Genomic DNA, 17,801 nt, shown 5'->3' with positions numbered 1-17,801 from the left:
ATCTCATAATTATGACCTTGAAAGTCTCAATTATGACTTTGAATCTCATAATTATGACTTTGAAAGTCTCAATTATGACTTTGAATCTCAATTACGACTGAAAGTCGAAATTATGACTTTGAAAGTCGAAATTATGACTTCCTGTTGGGCTTTTATTTTTTTCTTTCATGGCGGAAATGGGCTTCCATAGAGGCAAGTTCTGTTGCTTTTGGAAATAATATTTAGGGTGGATTACATTTCTAGAGTCTGTTCATATATTGTTATGTTATGGAAGATGGCAAAAATCAACCTATATTTAGTGTTTACTCAAAACTGGATTTTATTAATAAGGGTAAAACAAACATCAGATTTAATGAACTAAAATTAATTTCATGTACTTAGAGATAGAGATTATTGCTCACAGAGTTATAAACTGCATGTGTTTAACGATGCAGATGCCCACAACAAATATTTGATATACACACCTGGAAAATGTGCGCTACTTGAGAATAAACAACCCCTGGTAATAATAAACTGGATCAGTGTCACATTTATTAAACTAAATTAGTAGAGGCTTTGTTGGCTTGGGAGCAAAAAAACTGACCACTGTCTAAGTGGTTAAGATCTTAAAGAGACAGCATATCATGTACATGTGAAGACATGTACGGCAACATCCTATTCTAATTCAAGCTGCATCTAATGCAGACTAAACTAATCAAACCTCAGATCCGCAGGCAGAAAACCAAAGCACTGAAAGAAAAGAAAAAAACCGAATAGAAAGTCATTCATCAGCCTTCAAATGACCACATTAAAGAGAAGTGAGAATGAGAATTATGAGCAGCGATGATGGGTGGCGTGAGAGAAACGTCCTTCAGGCATTGATCAAAAGCCGTAGAACATAAACGGTGCATGTGATTAAAGCGAACGCAGTAACGCTGAAAGTTAAACAGACCGTCGTCACTGTCGCTCTCGGTGGTGGCTATTTCATAAATCCTGCACCTATCCTGGGAATAGTGGACGGCAATTGCACTGTCACCTGCTTTCAAAACCAGACTCGGTTATGTAACTATGGTCAGAGACAACCAGGAAGCAGATCATTTTCTTTAACAATGGAAGACAGTTCAGTTTTTTCAAAACTCCCCCAGGGCATGGCAGTCCTGAAGAACTACATTCCAGCAGAATTACTACCTAAACCACAGAGTTATCTTTTAGTCTAAACATAAAAATGCAAACTGCTTTCCCTTACCGTCAAACTAAACAGCATATGGAGAAGTTCTTCCACAGGAATCCAACAGCTGATAATGTTATCAGCAAATCCAAGCACAGATGTAGACTGGCTTTCTCTCCCCTTCTCTCCTGTGTGTGTGTGTGAATGGCTTCTGTCAGCTGACAACAGGCTCAGCTTTTGTCCCTCTAACACTCGTCTACCTGCTTCCTGAATGTGCCTGTGAAAAGCACCGACTGTGAGCCAAGGTGTGTATGAAAACCCTGCAATGGCTGATTTGCTTTTTAGGTGGTGTGCTCCATCTTCCTGCTCCCTTGTCAGTCATGTGAGTGAATACGGTGCTGAGATTGGTCAAGGCAAAGGAAAGAGGAGGGGCTGCAGGAAAGGATGGCTGGAGGGAGGGTTCAGGCAAGGAGAAGGCGAGTGGGAAGCGTGAGGAGGGGACCTAATGTAGGATGTAAACAGCGCACAGGGGAGGAGGCTGGGGGCTGCAACAGTCACAGGTAGCAATTTAACAAGCATTCAACCGGAATATTTAGAGCAAAAATTACTATTTTACAAATGTTTACCACACAAAAATAATTTAAAACAAAAATGATTGGCAATCATCTGCTAGCTAGATACTGGCATACTGTCAATAGTAACAGATCAACGGATGCTTCTCCTAGGTCTTTGCTGAGTAAGAGTGATAGATTTTCTTTTGCTATCCACTTGAAAGCTGACCCATCAAGGCAGAGCTGTAGAGACTGCAGTCATGATCAGGTAAAAGCACTACACCAAAACGGTTGTGAAAAAACAACCAAAATCCAAAGAATTATTTTTGTTTTAAATCCTTAAAAACTCTAAGGACATATTGCTCAAGACCACTTCAAACAGGCTGGCAATGACCTTCGCACAATAACATTTAGATTAGGCTTTTCTTACTACAATTCAGATATTTAAACTTATCCTCCAGTCACAACAAGCTGTCATCTTCAGCTACTTTACATGAAGACACTGAAGTATTTTTTGCACAAACACATGGACAGCTTGATGTGAAAGCACAGCAGACACACGCAAACAAATTTTCAGTGTTTTAGAAAAGAGAACAGTTTTAAAGACAACAATTGTCACTCACCGAGTGTGATGACAGATTTGAAAATCATTTGAAATGAGTCAATGAAGCATTTACCATGAACTGAGACTGCTAAATAAAATGGTAAATGGCTTGTACCTGTACAGTGCTTCAGCATGTCCAGAGGATCCCAAACCACTTCACACTACATTCATGCACACAATCACACGCTGATGGTGGAAAGCTACTGGATAGTAGCCTAAGCTGCCATACAAATCATGAATTTATATAATTTATTAACCACATGCTTTAATATAATCACAGGGAAGTGTAAGTAGATAGAATCCAGCATTGCATTTTCTCTGATTGATACCAAATTCGAAGGAAATCAGATCATTTCTGGCCGAGGAAGGTAATAGACATGTACATACAAATATTTCTGGAGCTATTTGTAAAATCACTGTGCACATTGTGGACTCATTGGACAGATGGATTGAGAGACGATTGCCAGTCAGCATGGTACATACAGAAGGTTTCCCCAGTGAATCCATGATTTTTAACCTCCTATTCTAAGCTGTTCATAAGGATGTACTGAAGATATACTTCACACAGAGCATGTGGTAGTTGTGTATTACTCACTGTTGCAGCTCTGTAGCAGTGAGTGGAGAAGACTGCAACAGCTGGAGTATATGCGAAGAATCTGAAGCCATGCAGATATCGCCCTCCTTTTCAGGTCTGGGAGACATTTTGTAGAGACTGGAACTGCTCAGAGCCAGCTCCAGGGCATCCATCCAGCACCGGCCTGCAGGCAAAAGATCCAAGAAGGGAAACGTGTGTTATTAGTATGTTCTAATGTCCAAAAATCAATGCATCGAGCATGGGACAATATAGAGCTCAAAGAGTAACAACAGCTCACCATCAGACTCAGATGCAGCTCTGAAGATCAGGTAGTTGCTGGGTAAAGGCTGCGTGATGGAACCGACATTTTCTCCTTTCGGACCCTAATGAGAGAAATCAAACACAGTGACTCACGCTGTTCATTTGGTAACACCAGCAGCATGACTTAAAGAAACATGAGAAAATAGTCGAAGCTTTTGGTCATGCTACTGAAAGGAAGGTGTGATATTTGTTCAGAAAATAGAGTGGAAAAAATTGTATGTTTGAGTTTTATTGCTGTGGAAGTGTGATAATCTGTACCAAAATGGCATATTATCCTATTTATTAACTTGTGTAGATATACATTTGTGTTTATTCATGTCTAGAGACTGCTTCATGCAAACATAACGAGTTATACGAAGCCCAGAGCAGTGCCGAACTACCCGTCCCATACCTATTGCTGCACAATGTTGTTTAGCGGCGGAAATAGGATTAATGCACTAGATCCTAACTAAAGGAGATAATGGGCAGCAAAACAAGATAATCAGTCTTATTTAAATAACACTGTTTCAAATGTAATGTCAGTAAGCTAAAGGAAGAAGAACTCTTGATGGCGTATGTCAGTTAGAGACAGTGCTACTTTTTAAGAGCAAAATATTAAAAATTAATAGTATTTTGTGCACCTAGCATAATTTAGCAGGTTTATTCTATTTTCGTTTAGTAAATGTTTATGCTAAATACTATGGGTAAAAATCATTTTTATTTTAAATACAATAAAGTGTGAAACAAACATATCTTGCATAAGATACAACACTACTCATAAGTTGCAACACTAAATGAGAAACAGAAAAAGAAACTTGCTAATGCAAAAACGATAAGTAATTAGTTTATCACTGGTTAATGTGGCTTGAATGTAAATACTGACAACAAAACAAACAACAATAACATTTTTCTTTATTATGTTGAATTTTAGCTCCGTGTTGCTAAATCAAAAACTCTTTCAGTTCATTTGTCCTTCATTAAACTTATATCTTATTTAACACGTTTAGTGTTTATAATTTCTTTTTCTCTTTCATTGATGTAAAATGCTACCCCATGTTATCAATTGTTAATGCTGTCTTTTCAGAGTTACCATCACGAGATAATTGAATTGCATTTTTTTTTTTGCATTTTCTTATTAAAGAAGAAAAACTCGCTTAAAGGAGGTAATGCAAGTCCAGATAAAATATATGTCGAACAAGAACAAAAATACAATTCTCAACAAAAAATAAACAACTTATTGTTTGAGGAGTTAATTAAATACTGATATATCTTTGAACAACCAATATTAGAATACGGTCCTATCTGTACAACAAATTTAGGATATTTTGTCTCAGTTTTTATAAACTCCATTTCAAAGTAATTATCACAAATATCAAAAACTTCTAGCAGAACTGATTTGAACTGTGTCCCCACATCCCAGTTTGACCAGTAAGCCATTGAACATGCCAAACCTTGACAGCCCAGATGGATTTCTCCAGTGGATGGTAGAGCTTGAAACAGAAGCCGTCTTTCTTGGAGGGTCTCTCGATCAGCTTGCACGCACTAAGAAGGATGGTGCCCACCCAGTGGTCTGGTGTTGGTGTCTTATAGATCAGCAGCACACCAGGCCTTAAGGCACACCACAACTTGGTCCAACTCTTTAAAGAACCACGAATCTAAAGAAGCCACATGAATGAAATAAGTAACATGTACAACAAAAACTAGATACAAAAAAAAGTGTAAAAATAACCCAAAATATCTGACACAAGTTATGCAGTGTAAAAAGCTATTCTATCAACTCCTAAGGAAATAATTTGACTGGCCTAAAACACGAGAGGTTTAGTCAGTGAAACAAAAGGCTGGTTGAATAAGTTAATACATATGTTAACATATAATTTCAGTTGAATAAAAAAATGCATCTATTAAACTACCATGAACAGGTTTTAAGCAACATTAAATAATATTAAACATAACATTTAAATGCAAAATGATTAGCAATTGTGTAACCAATCATAAATATTGTCTTGCTTGAGCCGTTCTCAGACCTTGAGCCAATTGGACATGACAACAACACTGGGGTCCTTAAGTGCGGTGGAGAGCTCCTTCGCTGCCCGCTTCTTCTCTTGCCGATAATTTTGCTTTTGAACCTGAAGAGAAAAAATAAAACGCTAATGAGTCATCAGTCTCACGGAGAGAAAACGATGTCGCATGAGCCAACACTAGGTGGAAGCAGAGTCAAACTAGCTGAAATATTCATTTGAGACGTGTCACACAAATCGGAAGCATTAAACTGCGTTTCAAAAGGTTCCCAAATAGCCACTTGACCTACTTAATGACAAAGAAACTGTGGCACAATAAGGCTCAACATTTTCTCAGTTTCTCAAGCAAGGAAGTGACGTGTACCTTGAGAGACTCCTTTCGAGCCAGCTTCTCGGTGGGGGAGGGGCTGTCCTTTTCAACGCCATTAAACATCCTGGACTCAGACTGGAGTCAAGAGGGAAAGAAAGTAAAAAGAACCTCTTTGAAACAAACAAACCCTGGAAGCTGCAACAGCCTCGGAAAAGATTTAATTTTAAATGGGAAAAATTCCCTTGTAGAAGCTCTTATTGAACCATACACACAAAAAAAGGTGGAATTAAGCTTTTTAATATCGATATTTTTTACAACTAAAAATGTTCTGCTATGAAGGCTTATTAAGTTTACATTTGATAAAACTGAGAATAAAATGTTCCTTAACACTTGTGACAAGCAAGAATGTGGCTTTTTCTATGAGTTGTGAAACTGAACATTCAGTGGCCACAAACCAACAAATCTTAATGATTAAAGTTGCAGGAGACAAAAAGTGCACATCAGTTACCTGTCAGACATGACAATTATTTATTTTCTGTAATGTTTAATATATATTTCAACTTCTGTAAGTGCAACAAATAATAATCATTACACAAAATATCCAGTCTTAAAAGAGAAGTACACAGCTATATCCTTGTGTAAGTGAAAGTATGCAACGACTGAACTGTCTTCAGTACAGGTTGTTCTTTAGGGGCCTATAGGATAAATGACAAGGCAAAGGACCAGTGATGCAGCTGCACACAGGAATATTATCTTATATAGGGTATAAGGCAAAATAGTGAGGATGAGCAAGGCAAAGCGACGTGGGCAGGAGACGAGACAAGATGAGATCAAATGGTTACCACTTGCAACTTTTGTTGGAAGCCATATCTTGTTATCACATAACAATAAGAAAAGATTGTCTTGCAAAAGCAGTTTCGAGATGGGTTGATGTTGTCAATCATTTGCCTTGAGGCAGTAAAAGACAGTTCCCACCATGGCCTTGAGGTATAAAATGCAGCTTTGTAATAATTTTTACAAAACAAGCAGCGTTTTTGGTTTACTTACAGTGGCTTGCAAAAGTTTTGATACCCCTTAAACTTTCTTCATATTTTGTCATGTTTGAACTTTACATTGTTTTTTGGAGATTTTAAGTGATATGTGTTTGGTATGTCCCTATCAGAATATCCTGATTTAAAGACTGAAATGTGTGCCTATTTCTTTCTTTCTTTAAGGCCTTCATAGAACAGCTGCATTTTTAGTTATAGAAATTAGATTATGCACCTGTGGTGTCTATTTACTAATAAGGACTCTCCTAAAGCCTTATTTATTACATGCTTTAGAAGATATAATAGTATCAACTTAAAAGGACCTAAATACAAATGCACAGCAACACACTTTCTACCATTTTATTTTCAGAATATATATATATTTTTTTTTAGTGTACAAGATCTAAAACACTAAAATGTGTTATTTTAAACTGTGAAAAGGTTTGTGTGAAAGCATCTGCAAGGCTTTGAATATTGCCTTTATATGCATTTAATTATAACTTTCTAAAAAGGGCCTGAAAGTACTTGAGTTCATAAATGTAGGCATCAAAAACTGAAAGCTTTGCCAGCTTGCATATGTTGCAACTTGTTAAAGAAACAATGAAAAGAAATTATGCTAGAATGTAAGAGCAGCTGTGTTCCTGCCTAAAGTGGAGATTTATTATGATGTAGGTTGGGGAACTGCCCAATCAGGAACTGCAGTCTTACCTTGCTGTCTGGTGATTGGGCAGGACTAAGTTCACTACTCAGCATGGAGAGAGCGTTCCTGTCTGTCTCACTGCCTGGTGGGAACCCACAACACACAGTCACATACAAATGCGCTCAGTGATTAAACCTGCAGACAAACAATTAAAGCACAGCAGCCACCAAAGCATCTAACAAGCAGCAGGTCATGTTTGTTCATTTATTTATGGGATAAATACTCTGCAGCGCAGCACGGCATATTTTCACAAACACAGGAATCCACCAGCAAAGGCTTCTGAAATATCACTGTATCCGATTTCACACACAGTTTTACATTTCACAATTGTCAGCTTTGAAGCCTCTTACCTGGGCTGAAGTTGTAGATGTCATTGTCTCCTCCATAAGACAAGTTCCGGGTGAGTGTGCGGGGGTCAATTTTAGGTGGAGAGGTGGCGCTAGGGCAAAGAGAAAGCCTCCGTTGGAGCAAATTCTCCTCCTTCATCCTGACAACTTGCTTGTCCTTAATAAAAGTAAACAAAGCAAGATAACAAAGCTAAGTCATTCAAACACACTCCTTTTTCGTGTAGCTCTGTGAGCCCTTTCATTCTTCTCCAACGCCAACAAAGCCATACTGTACACGAACATGCCAGCCTGTTCACATAGCGACACAGAGCATGGCAGTGACAAGCAGTTCAGACTGCACACTGCCAGAGTCGGTGACAGAAGGAGGCCTCTAACCCACTCCAGCACATCTGTCCGCACCGATTCGCCGTCCAAATTGACCCCAAACACAACAGCCACGACTTTTCTAATGTCTAAACTGATTCGTGCAAACACAGAAAGCTTTCACTGACATTGTTTCATTACCACAAAAAAAAGAATCTACTCATAAATTGTATCAATTACTACAAATGTCTACAAAATGAAATTGTGAATCTGCAGGTTGTCATTGCTGTTGTGCCGCAATTTATCCTGTAGTGTATGACATCTGACTTTTCAGTTTTCTCCCCTTCCTTTCATATTTTTGCATTTTAATGATTATCTTTTTTATGCATATTATTTTGATAAATATATACAGAAATACTAATTATTGTCAAAACAAAACTATCCTTAAAAGGATTTGACAGAATTCATCAGACTGACTATTTGTAGGCTATAGGACTCATTTTGATCTACTGTGACACCGACTGATTTGTGAACTTTTAATATAGTCAATCAGTTTAATATAGTTAGAAGAATAGAGCTGCACATTATATTGTAAAAATACTGTAATTGCAATATCAGTGTGTGCTTTGTTTACATTGCAAAGGACTGTTTGGAGAGCAAACATTGCTGGCTAATATATTTCAAGAGTTCTGAAATTGCCATTTTCATGTGAATGTAATATTTGGCCAATAGGACAGATTCTCACACCAGCAAAAGCTCGATACACCAGACAATAATGATATTCCCAACAATGCTAATGGTCACATAGAGCAGGAAGAACAGATTAGAAAGAGGAGGAATGAAAAAAAAAACAAACAAACAGGAATATATTGTATCTGACATTGTCATTGCATTATTTACAAATATTATATTCATCACTAGATTTTCTAGTGTATGCATGTATGTAAACTTTACTTAACCTGGTATGTCTCCTTGAAATAATAATAATAAAAAAATCTTTCAAGAGAACTGGCCTAATATCGTGCAGCCCTAGAGAAGAACAATCATGGCTACACTTACTGCACGCTTATTGATTTCATGTTTGAAACATAAAACAGCGGAGAAGGAAAAGAAAGCAACAACCCTTGTTTTGATTTCCTCCTCCACGGAGCTTGCCTTTATGTTGAAACTATTCATAGTACGCTATTAGCAACTGCTGAGGGTCACAGCTGTTTCCAGACAGGATCATAGCACTTGTTTCAACAGGGTCTGAGCTGGTTACTGCAAATTAGAGGTAAACCTAAAACAGTGCGGTTAATGCAGGATATCCGTCACCATCTGGGTGTGTGTGAAAAGCCATGCTCCACTCCAATAGATGCAGTCCTATTCATTTCCACCAGCAGACGAAACGCGAACAGCAGACGACACCCTCTGACGCTCAGCCAACAGAGTCGACTTTCCTGCAGCTCCTAATTTACAACGTCCGAGAAAAATCCCGCAGAAATCCCATTCATACACTGATTCATATTTTTAACCTCCCACATTATTCCACTGTGAATATATTGAGGATTATGAAGTATGTCATATTGCTACACCGAGTTACTATTCGGGGCACAAAAACCTGCACTTTAACAATGGCTGGAAGTCTGAAACTTGAAACCGAAGGACAGGCTGTTGAAATTTTAACCACTAAAGTGAGCCCTCCTTCCACAAGTACATTCCTATGCATATCAATAATACAAAAAGCATATTCACATCCTCATCATTCCCACTCCCCACTTCTACCCGTTGTCTACTCTGCCTGGGTGACTCATTCTATCATCATCCTAACTGTGCTTTCATCTCAAATGTTCCAGTTTTTTTTTTAAGGTTTGATTTTTATCCTCTACTCTAAAAAAAACAATCAAGTAGAAATTTAAAAGGGAGGGAAAAGGGTCGATTTAAATAGTCCTTTATTTGTCTTTGTGGGGCAGGTCTATAAATAGCTCACTTCTGCTGCAGTGCATACGTGCATGTGTAGTACAGTGCTGAACCCTGTATGGGGTGCGAGCAGCATGGGAAAAATCTAGAAGCTTTAGCATTACACAACGGGAGCACAATGGCAATCCCACCGTACAGCATCTCAGAATTAAAAACCGTTTGCAGACCACAGATCTGATGAGGAGCAAAGTATGCAGATAGCAGGACCCACAGCAAAAGCAGCTAATTCTGATAGCTGCAAAGCTTGAACAGAAAAATAACACAACCAACCTGAGCTCATTAGGAGAACATTACATGACCTAAACTGAACATGGCAGGCGCAGGTCTAACGTCTTTGTTGTTACAAGCAGGTATGAGAAGACCTTACAAAAGAGTAAAATAACACAGAAGACACATTTACTTAAAACCCAAAATGTGAAAATATCAGTGAGATCATCTTAGTGTTGGGTGGACCCACATGTGACACATGTTACATGATAAAACTGAGGATAAATTTAAACTGTAATTTCCATGCTCTGAGTTTCCCTGACCTTGTTTCAACACAAATATAACGTGGAACTATGCAAGAACTCACCCATCGCCACTCACAGTACACAGTGAGTAAAGTTTGACAAACTAAGCCAACATTTACTCAATCTACAATGCAATGCTGTGCAGGTGCTGGGCTAATATTTACCCTGAGATACAAGCCCCTTGTGGAAACTTCAATCGTACTGGAGCAACATGAGACCAGCAAGAAACACATATTCCTCTGCCAGAAAGTAGCTTCGAACCATGGAAAAAGAAAACATAAACATGTCTTAAAAATTCAAAAACAACAAGTTCCTTACCAATCGTTACACTGTCGAGGTGAAAGCGCTTGACATGGAGCCTGTTTGTTTTTAGTAATCATTGCAGCACCTGGGACAGTTGGAGAAGAGGAGGGGTGACAGGGAACACTGACATGTTCTAACCTGTATGTTTTATTAAGCTTCAATGATCTGACTTAGATAAATACTAGCCTCAATAATGATCACACAAGTTTGGGCTGCAAAATAAAAGCTGAAAGCTTGAATGGAGAGGATTTCTTGTCGAGAACAATTTCAGCTGCCTAATATAAAGAATATAAAAACTGTACCTCTAATTAAAAACCCTGTGAAATGATTTGGATGCAACAGTTTACAGACCTGATTATTATTTTGTGCTGTCCATAAGCGGGGCAGATCCGGAATAATGTTGCAACAGCACATGCATTTCTTTTAAGAGACACAGATTTCTGAAAGAAATAAGCTTTGTTCTGGAGACATCAGCCTTTGGACATCTGTCATACAACCATGTATGACAGACACAATCATGTAACCACAATCAATCTTCTTCATGATTGTGGAGAGTATATTGTTTATGTCACTACAGTCACTACTTATAGTGAGTAATTACTTATAGTGTAAGTCCCCCAAAAATTCAGTCATTCATAAATTGGATCATTTTAGCAGCAGTAGGAACAATTGTTGTTTTACTGTTTAGATGAAAGTAGATGTTAACAGTATGTAAATACTGTCAAACAATGACACAGAATCTCACACAGGTCTATGCTTGGTGCAAACTGAACACAAATGCACTGTTGTCTTGGAGAGAACAAAAAAGAAAAAGAACCCAACACTGCATATTTCGTCCTACAGTTTAAAGTAGGAGAGGCTTCACAAAGTGACCACCAGCATCAAGCCATCAAGCTGTTCCAGGGCATAGATTAACTCGAGACACTCTCATCTATCCATTTATGTCCCACCATGTTAAACCCCCCATCCATAGTGACTAATGGCTGGTTACATGACCCAGATATTCACCAATGGGATGTTGCCAAGAGCAGCTTCTAGGATAAACAATGGAGACTGATGTCTACAGAAGCAAATACAATGCTTGCATAAGAACATTTATCATCCTACTATATGGAAGGTGTTTTTTCATATATTCATTTTATTCACATAAGTATCCTCTCATCATTTAAGAAGACAACAGGGTTGTAGTAACAACAATGATGTCTAATTAAAAGATTAGACATTTTCAACTTTATCAGCAGACATAATGGATTGTAAATGAAAAGTACAACTTTAAGAAAATGTGTACAAGTCAACAACTAACTTGAAACAAGCAGAAGATAGTCTACTGTATCTTTAAAGAAGATGTATAAAGACTAATTTTGTGACAGACTGTGGGAGGATATGTGATTTAGTTGTTCTATTCTAAGTCCTCTGGTGTTTCAGGATTATTTCAGAGGAACTGATGACACAAAAATACCCTCTACCAGACCTCCTATTGACCCTATTAAAAGCAGGCAGAGTCTCTCAGAGTACTTTCCGTCAGCTGAGATGTTATAGTTCTTTTTAAAATTTGAAATTAAATCAGCTTGGTTAGGGAAGTTTCTGATTTATCTGTTTAAAAAAATAAACAAATTAATAAAATCTTTTATTTTTTTAATATGTGGATAAATTCTTATACACAGAGTAATTTTCAGTGCAGAAACATTCTCAGAGGTTATGCACAAAACTGTTCCTTGAACTTCAGGTTACACTGGCAAGAAACTCAACCTCCCTTGGTACACACAGTTCCTGAGAGGGTTCTGTGTGGGATCCATGAAAAAGCACAGCAATTAAAGCGTGGAAAGTAAACCTTTCAAAGGAGTTCCGAACAAACTGTGAGGACTAGGACACGTACACAAAATGAAAACAAATATGAGGTTTGCAAAATATTTTTTATCAGCAACCCATAGATTTGTCAAATATTCAGTTTATTATAGAATGCATTTGTATTTCTAAATTATACCATCATCAACAAGTATGACAGACGTAACCAAAAATCAAAAAGTTCAAGCTCCTACCAAATGTCATATTTAAGTATTCTATCCTGACTATTGTTAAGAAAGGTATAAAACTCCTGGACAACTTTATTTTAAAATACTCAAAGCTGATGTTTAGATTGAGCTAATTACTGGTTCTCATTCACAGACTACGTTTGAATAACAGAACAGGTCCCAAGACAAACTGCGGCCATGTTTGACCTGGTAAACAGACTGAGCCAGCTGGCTGTGTTTATGGCTGGAATCAAGCCAGGGGTTGCTGTGTGTGAGAACCAGCCAACTGCAGGCCTTGCCAGGCACAACTAAGGCAAAAAGGGACCTTGAGTGAGAGCTAGAGATAGTTGCTCTTATTACCTTAAAATGCAGCAGCAGACAAGTTCACGTGTACTCAGAAACTCACACGTACAGGTATACCCTTGGAGACTCATGCTGACTAATTTAAAGTAAGTATCAAGGGACTGCAGTAATGTGCTTAGTGTGCTGCAGCTCAGACTCTAACATGTTTTAACACATCTGATCTGACTTGCATTTTCCACTGTACAACTTAAGATCTTAATAAAGTCACTTTAACAGAGTGAAAGACACTTAACACAGTAGCTGAGCTGGGAGGAGTTACTGCACTGATAATTTCAACTAGAATATGTCATGTACAAAAAACACTTTCCAAAAACAGAGTAGAGCTTCTAGAAGTCACTGTCTAAACATTTTGTGATCAGTGAAATAATTGTCTAATTACTGGGAATATTCATGCAGAACCCAATTTAAAGTGGTCCTGAAGCAAACAATTGTTGTTTTCATGCCCACTTCAGAGATCACGTTTTATTTTTCTAACAAAACACCAACTGACCAATCAGACTGTATTGCATTAAACATTTATGAAGTGTAAATGGAGGAGACAATTCTTATGTTACGAAGAGATTAAAACGGAAGAAAAAAAAATCCTAAAATGTAAACAAAAAACCCATTAAGTCCTACTTTGGCAATGAATTGTTGACACTGAAAATGAACTAAATGACTCCTAGAAAGGGGCTGTACGTGACTAATCGCTTCTCTATCAAGACATCTTTGCACAAGGACATTAAGGATGAGAAGGGATAAAAGGCAATTTACTTGATGAGATACAATGTATTTACAAGGCCAAACCCTGAGCCTAACCCAGCGTAGTATAGAGTAACAATAACTAAAGAACAGCCACTACTGCTAAAGGGTGAATGTTAAAAGAAACAATTGATTTTAATTCTGGCCTTGATGTGCATATAAATCAAATAAGCCATTTGTGATAAAAATAGACTTTAGAACACCACAAACACTTTTTATTAAGCTCCAAATGCCACTTCTGCATCTTTCTTTGAAAAAAAAAAACAACAACAATGTCTGCAGATTTTTCTTCCTCATTCTGCACTGAATTATTTAATACAACTATGCAAAATAGCCCCTTTCTTTTGCTCTATTCAGGTAGCTGCATGCATTTAAGATGCCCTATTCGATTATGACAAAGACTTTTTATGGAACTGAAAACCCTGGGTGGCAGAAATGGTATGAAAAACCAAGCAAAATACTCTGGGTCCTACAAAGTTAGCTGGCCTAAGGATTTCCCTCCACGGAAAGTTTGAGAAGTATCCCTTTGTCTGTCTGTTAGTGAAACAGCAGCTAATAGGAGAGGAAAAGAAGCATGGCAATAAGAAGATTAAGGCTGCAACTCTTGCTTGAAAACTAATCTAGAAATAACACATATCTAGGCATCGAAACAAGTAGCTTTAATTAATAATGCTGAAATATACAGTTCTACATGGCACAGAAAGTAAAGGTCAGCATTAGATGACTTCCTAATATCTACTTTAACCACTCTGGCTAGCTTTACAGAAACATAAAACTAATAAAGGTTTTAAGATTGTTGTGAGAGTTAACACTGTTTCAACTGAAACAAACAACTCTCTGTAATCTTCAACATATTGGCCTCTATCATCTAAATCAGGTGTGGGAGTGTATAGAAGTGAGACCCTTTCACTGTTCCAAAATATTACCGTCATGTGGAGAAAACAATTCCAGCTTACACAGGCTCTTAAGGGGATACATGTTATTCATTTTTATGGTCCATTTGGTCCATTGTTCATCGGAAGCTCCAGAAAAGATTCAATGTTCAAGGTGTCCATGAACAGGAAACTACTAAAACTCTAGTGTCACTGTTCACACTGAAGCCCCTAAAGTTGACTAACGATGAAACAAACCTCAACACTGTTAGAAATTGGTGGACAGCATTTGAGTGTTTGACAGAAAACAAATCAATACAACACTTTGCCAAGAGGAGTGTTTCAACAATTCCAACCCAGGCCACATCAAAATAATGACTTTGATCAATGCACCCCCTAAAAAGAGTTTTTTCGAGACAAATTTCAAGTATATCCACAAGATGCATACAACTTAAAAGCATTTTTTAAAATAAATAGACTACTTACTAAACTTATGAGCCATTTATAGAAGACTTGTTTTCTCATGAAAATGTGGACACTAACTCTACGGTCAATAAATGCACTCAATGCACTAAGCTGCAACTTTTTAGAAAGTGGATGATGATCTGTAACAACAGGAAGAAAAAAAAAGAGAAAGCACAACAGTTGAAAACAACAAGTTACTTCCAGTAACGTAAAACCCCATAACCGCTTCAGGCAAAATACCTTAATACATTGTTCCTGGTTCTGTAAAAAAAAAAAAAGTTTGCTAATAATCAAATAAGCCTTCACTAAAACAGTGGAAATGCATTTTTAGGCTGATAAGCACATTCGCTTAGAGGAAACAAGGAAGAAGAAAATGTGTTTCTACCCGTAACATATGTTAAGACAAACATTTCACTAGATTTCTCATTACTGAGAAGACATTTAGGTAGAAATCTACTGGGTTATCCACTGAGCCCTCAAAGTTGCATTTACACCAAATGTCAAAAAAGCAAACTTTTTAATCTGTGAAGCATTGGGGTAAAAAGCATGAATGGTTTTAATTTGCAGGCTCAGTAGGCTGTTAAGAGTATAAAAAATGGTAGAAATGAGGAAGAACTTTTTCTACCAGCTGGGGTTGAGCTATGCGAGGTTACACCTAGAGAAGAGGAAGCCGACATACTGAAAGCAGTCTAGTGTACATGTTTTACTTTTGATGGTTCATACTAACTGCAAAACTCATCACTGTGCCCGTCTGTGTGTGTGAAAAGTGAGACAGCCTGTCAATGATAACTTCTACAAATTAAAAGAAAAGAATTACTTTGACAAATAGGCCCTCAAACTTCAAGCTTTAGTGCCATTACATCAAATGGAAAGAGCTTTTGTTTTATCTAGTTTTGCAAAAAACTTCTGATATATTTCCCAGAATCTGCAGCACTGAGAGGTGTACAGGGGTTTGTTGCTTTTTTTAGCATATGACAGGCTTCCATATGCGAGTAATACAATAAGGATTTACTGCGTTCAACAAACAAAAATAATACAAAAGCTGAAAATGCAACCGACTAGAAAATCGACTCCACAAACATTGAGGTAGATAACAAAAATATACGTGCCAATTTAGAATATTGTAGTTCTTTGCACAATATTACTATATCACATTTGCAACTTAAATGTATGTTCAATAACTTTAAAGCTACAGTTTCAGAATCACTACAATTTTGCATTACACAGTTTCTACGGTTTTAAGTGCTTTCATTAATAGGAAGCCAGGTAAAGTACCAAAATTAGTTTTTACCAGCTTTAAGGAACAAAGAACAACACAGGGCTGCCTCTAGATATATTGGTGCTAAACACTGCTGGTCAGCTGGTAGAAAGACAGAAATCCATGTAGAACAAATGCAGGTTGCAAAAACACATGGTCATGGTGTGCAAAACTGATAATGCACCAACATTTCATTAAAGCAACTGACCCCATGTAGTCAGCTGACCACAGAGTGGCTACTGGAGCAGATAGCACAACTAATTATTTCAAATATAATCAACTGTTAGGCCGTAAAATGGCAAAATGTAATATCATTTGTTGCAATAAGCCGAAATTTAGTTCATGTTTTGTCAGGGTCTTGTTCAAATTTACACAGAAACATAAAACTTTCATATTTCATTCAATTCTATTATTCAATAGGGAGAATTTCATGCCACGTCACGACTAATATGGAGAAATCTGCAGGAATTGACTATATATCTCATAGTGTTTCAATCTGTATGAGTTGTTTCCTGCAACTGACTTCAGATGTAATCTTTGACAACTTTAACATATATAATGTGCACCATAAAAAAAAAAATATATATATATATATATATATACTTGCTCAAAAAAATAAAGGGAACACTTAAACAACACAATATATCCATCCATTTTCTTGCACCCTTGTCCCTTAGTGGGGTCGGGAGGGTTGCTGGTGCCCATCTCCAGCTAACGTTTCGGGCGAGAGGCGGGGTCACCCTGGACAGGTCGTCAGTCTGTCGCAGAGCAACACAGAGACACACAGGACAAACAACCATGCACACACACACTCACACCTAGGGGCAATTTGGAGAGGCCAATTAACCTGACAGTCATGTTTTTGGACTGTGGGAGGAAACCGGAGTACCCGGAGAAAACCCACACATGCACAGGGAGATCATGCAAACTCCATGCAGAAAGACCGGGGCCGGGAATCCAACCCAGAACCTTCTTGCTGCAAGGCAACAGCTCTACCAGGCTGTGCAGCCTCAACACAATATAACTCCAAGTAAATCAAACTTCTGTGAAATCAAACTGTCCACTTAGGAAGCAACACTGATTGACAATCAATTTCACCTGCTGTTGTGCAAATGGAAAAGACAACAGATGGAAATTATTGGCAATTATATTTCATTCATTCAGATCTAGGATGTGTTATTTGAGTGTTCCCTTTATTTTTTTGAGCAGCGTATTTTAAAATAGTTCTAAAGTTTAGTCAGACACAATCCTTGATGTATATTATACTCATGGTTACACTTTATATACAAGCACCAAACTTTTGATGTGTACTGAATGAAATAGAGAAAGCTACATTGCAGTTGAGAAGAAATGTAAAGAAATATCTCAATAAATACGATGAACCAAACTCTAACAAATACTTCTGTTAATCTTACTGGTTGAAGGCCAACGAGA

At 37.6% G+C, this 17,801-nt stretch overlaps 1 protein-coding gene across 2 annotated transcripts in view; it reads right to left on the bottom strand.

The window, feature by feature from the left end:
- Positions 1-17,801, bottom strand: part of osbpl5 (oxysterol binding protein-like 5) — a 43,757-nt gene that overhangs the window by 16,166 nt on the left and 9,790 nt on the right. The window contains exons 3-9 of one of the 2 annotated variants that reach the window (XM_017305456.2): positions 7,583-7,736; positions 7,241-7,314; positions 5,559-5,639; positions 5,201-5,302; positions 4,628-4,831; positions 3,175-3,259; positions 2,898-3,060 (exon numbers count right to left, since the gene is read on the bottom strand). In XM_017305456.2, the coding sequence (XP_017160945.2) occupies positions 2,898-3,060; positions 3,175-3,259; positions 4,628-4,831; positions 5,201-5,302; positions 5,559-5,639; positions 7,241-7,314; positions 7,583-7,718 (845 nt within the window). In that variant the 5' untranslated portion in view covers positions 7,719-7,736. Of the gene's footprint in view, positions 1-2,897; positions 3,061-3,174; positions 3,260-4,627; positions 4,832-5,200; positions 5,303-5,558; positions 5,640-7,240; positions 7,315-7,582; positions 7,737-17,801 lie in introns of those variants that run through there. The other variant, XM_008411563.3, reaches the window with a different exon arrangement.

Source organism: Poecilia reticulata, chromosome 6 (genome assembly GCF_904066995.2).
Source record: "Poecilia reticulata chromosome 6, P_reticulata-male-v2, whole genome shotgun sequence".
Lineage (NCBI taxonomy): Eukaryota > Metazoa > Chordata > Actinopteri > Cyprinodontiformes > Poeciliidae > Poecilia > Poecilia reticulata.
Note: the sequence above shows the minus strand (reverse complement) of the source record. Positions and strands in the feature narration are given on the sequence as shown.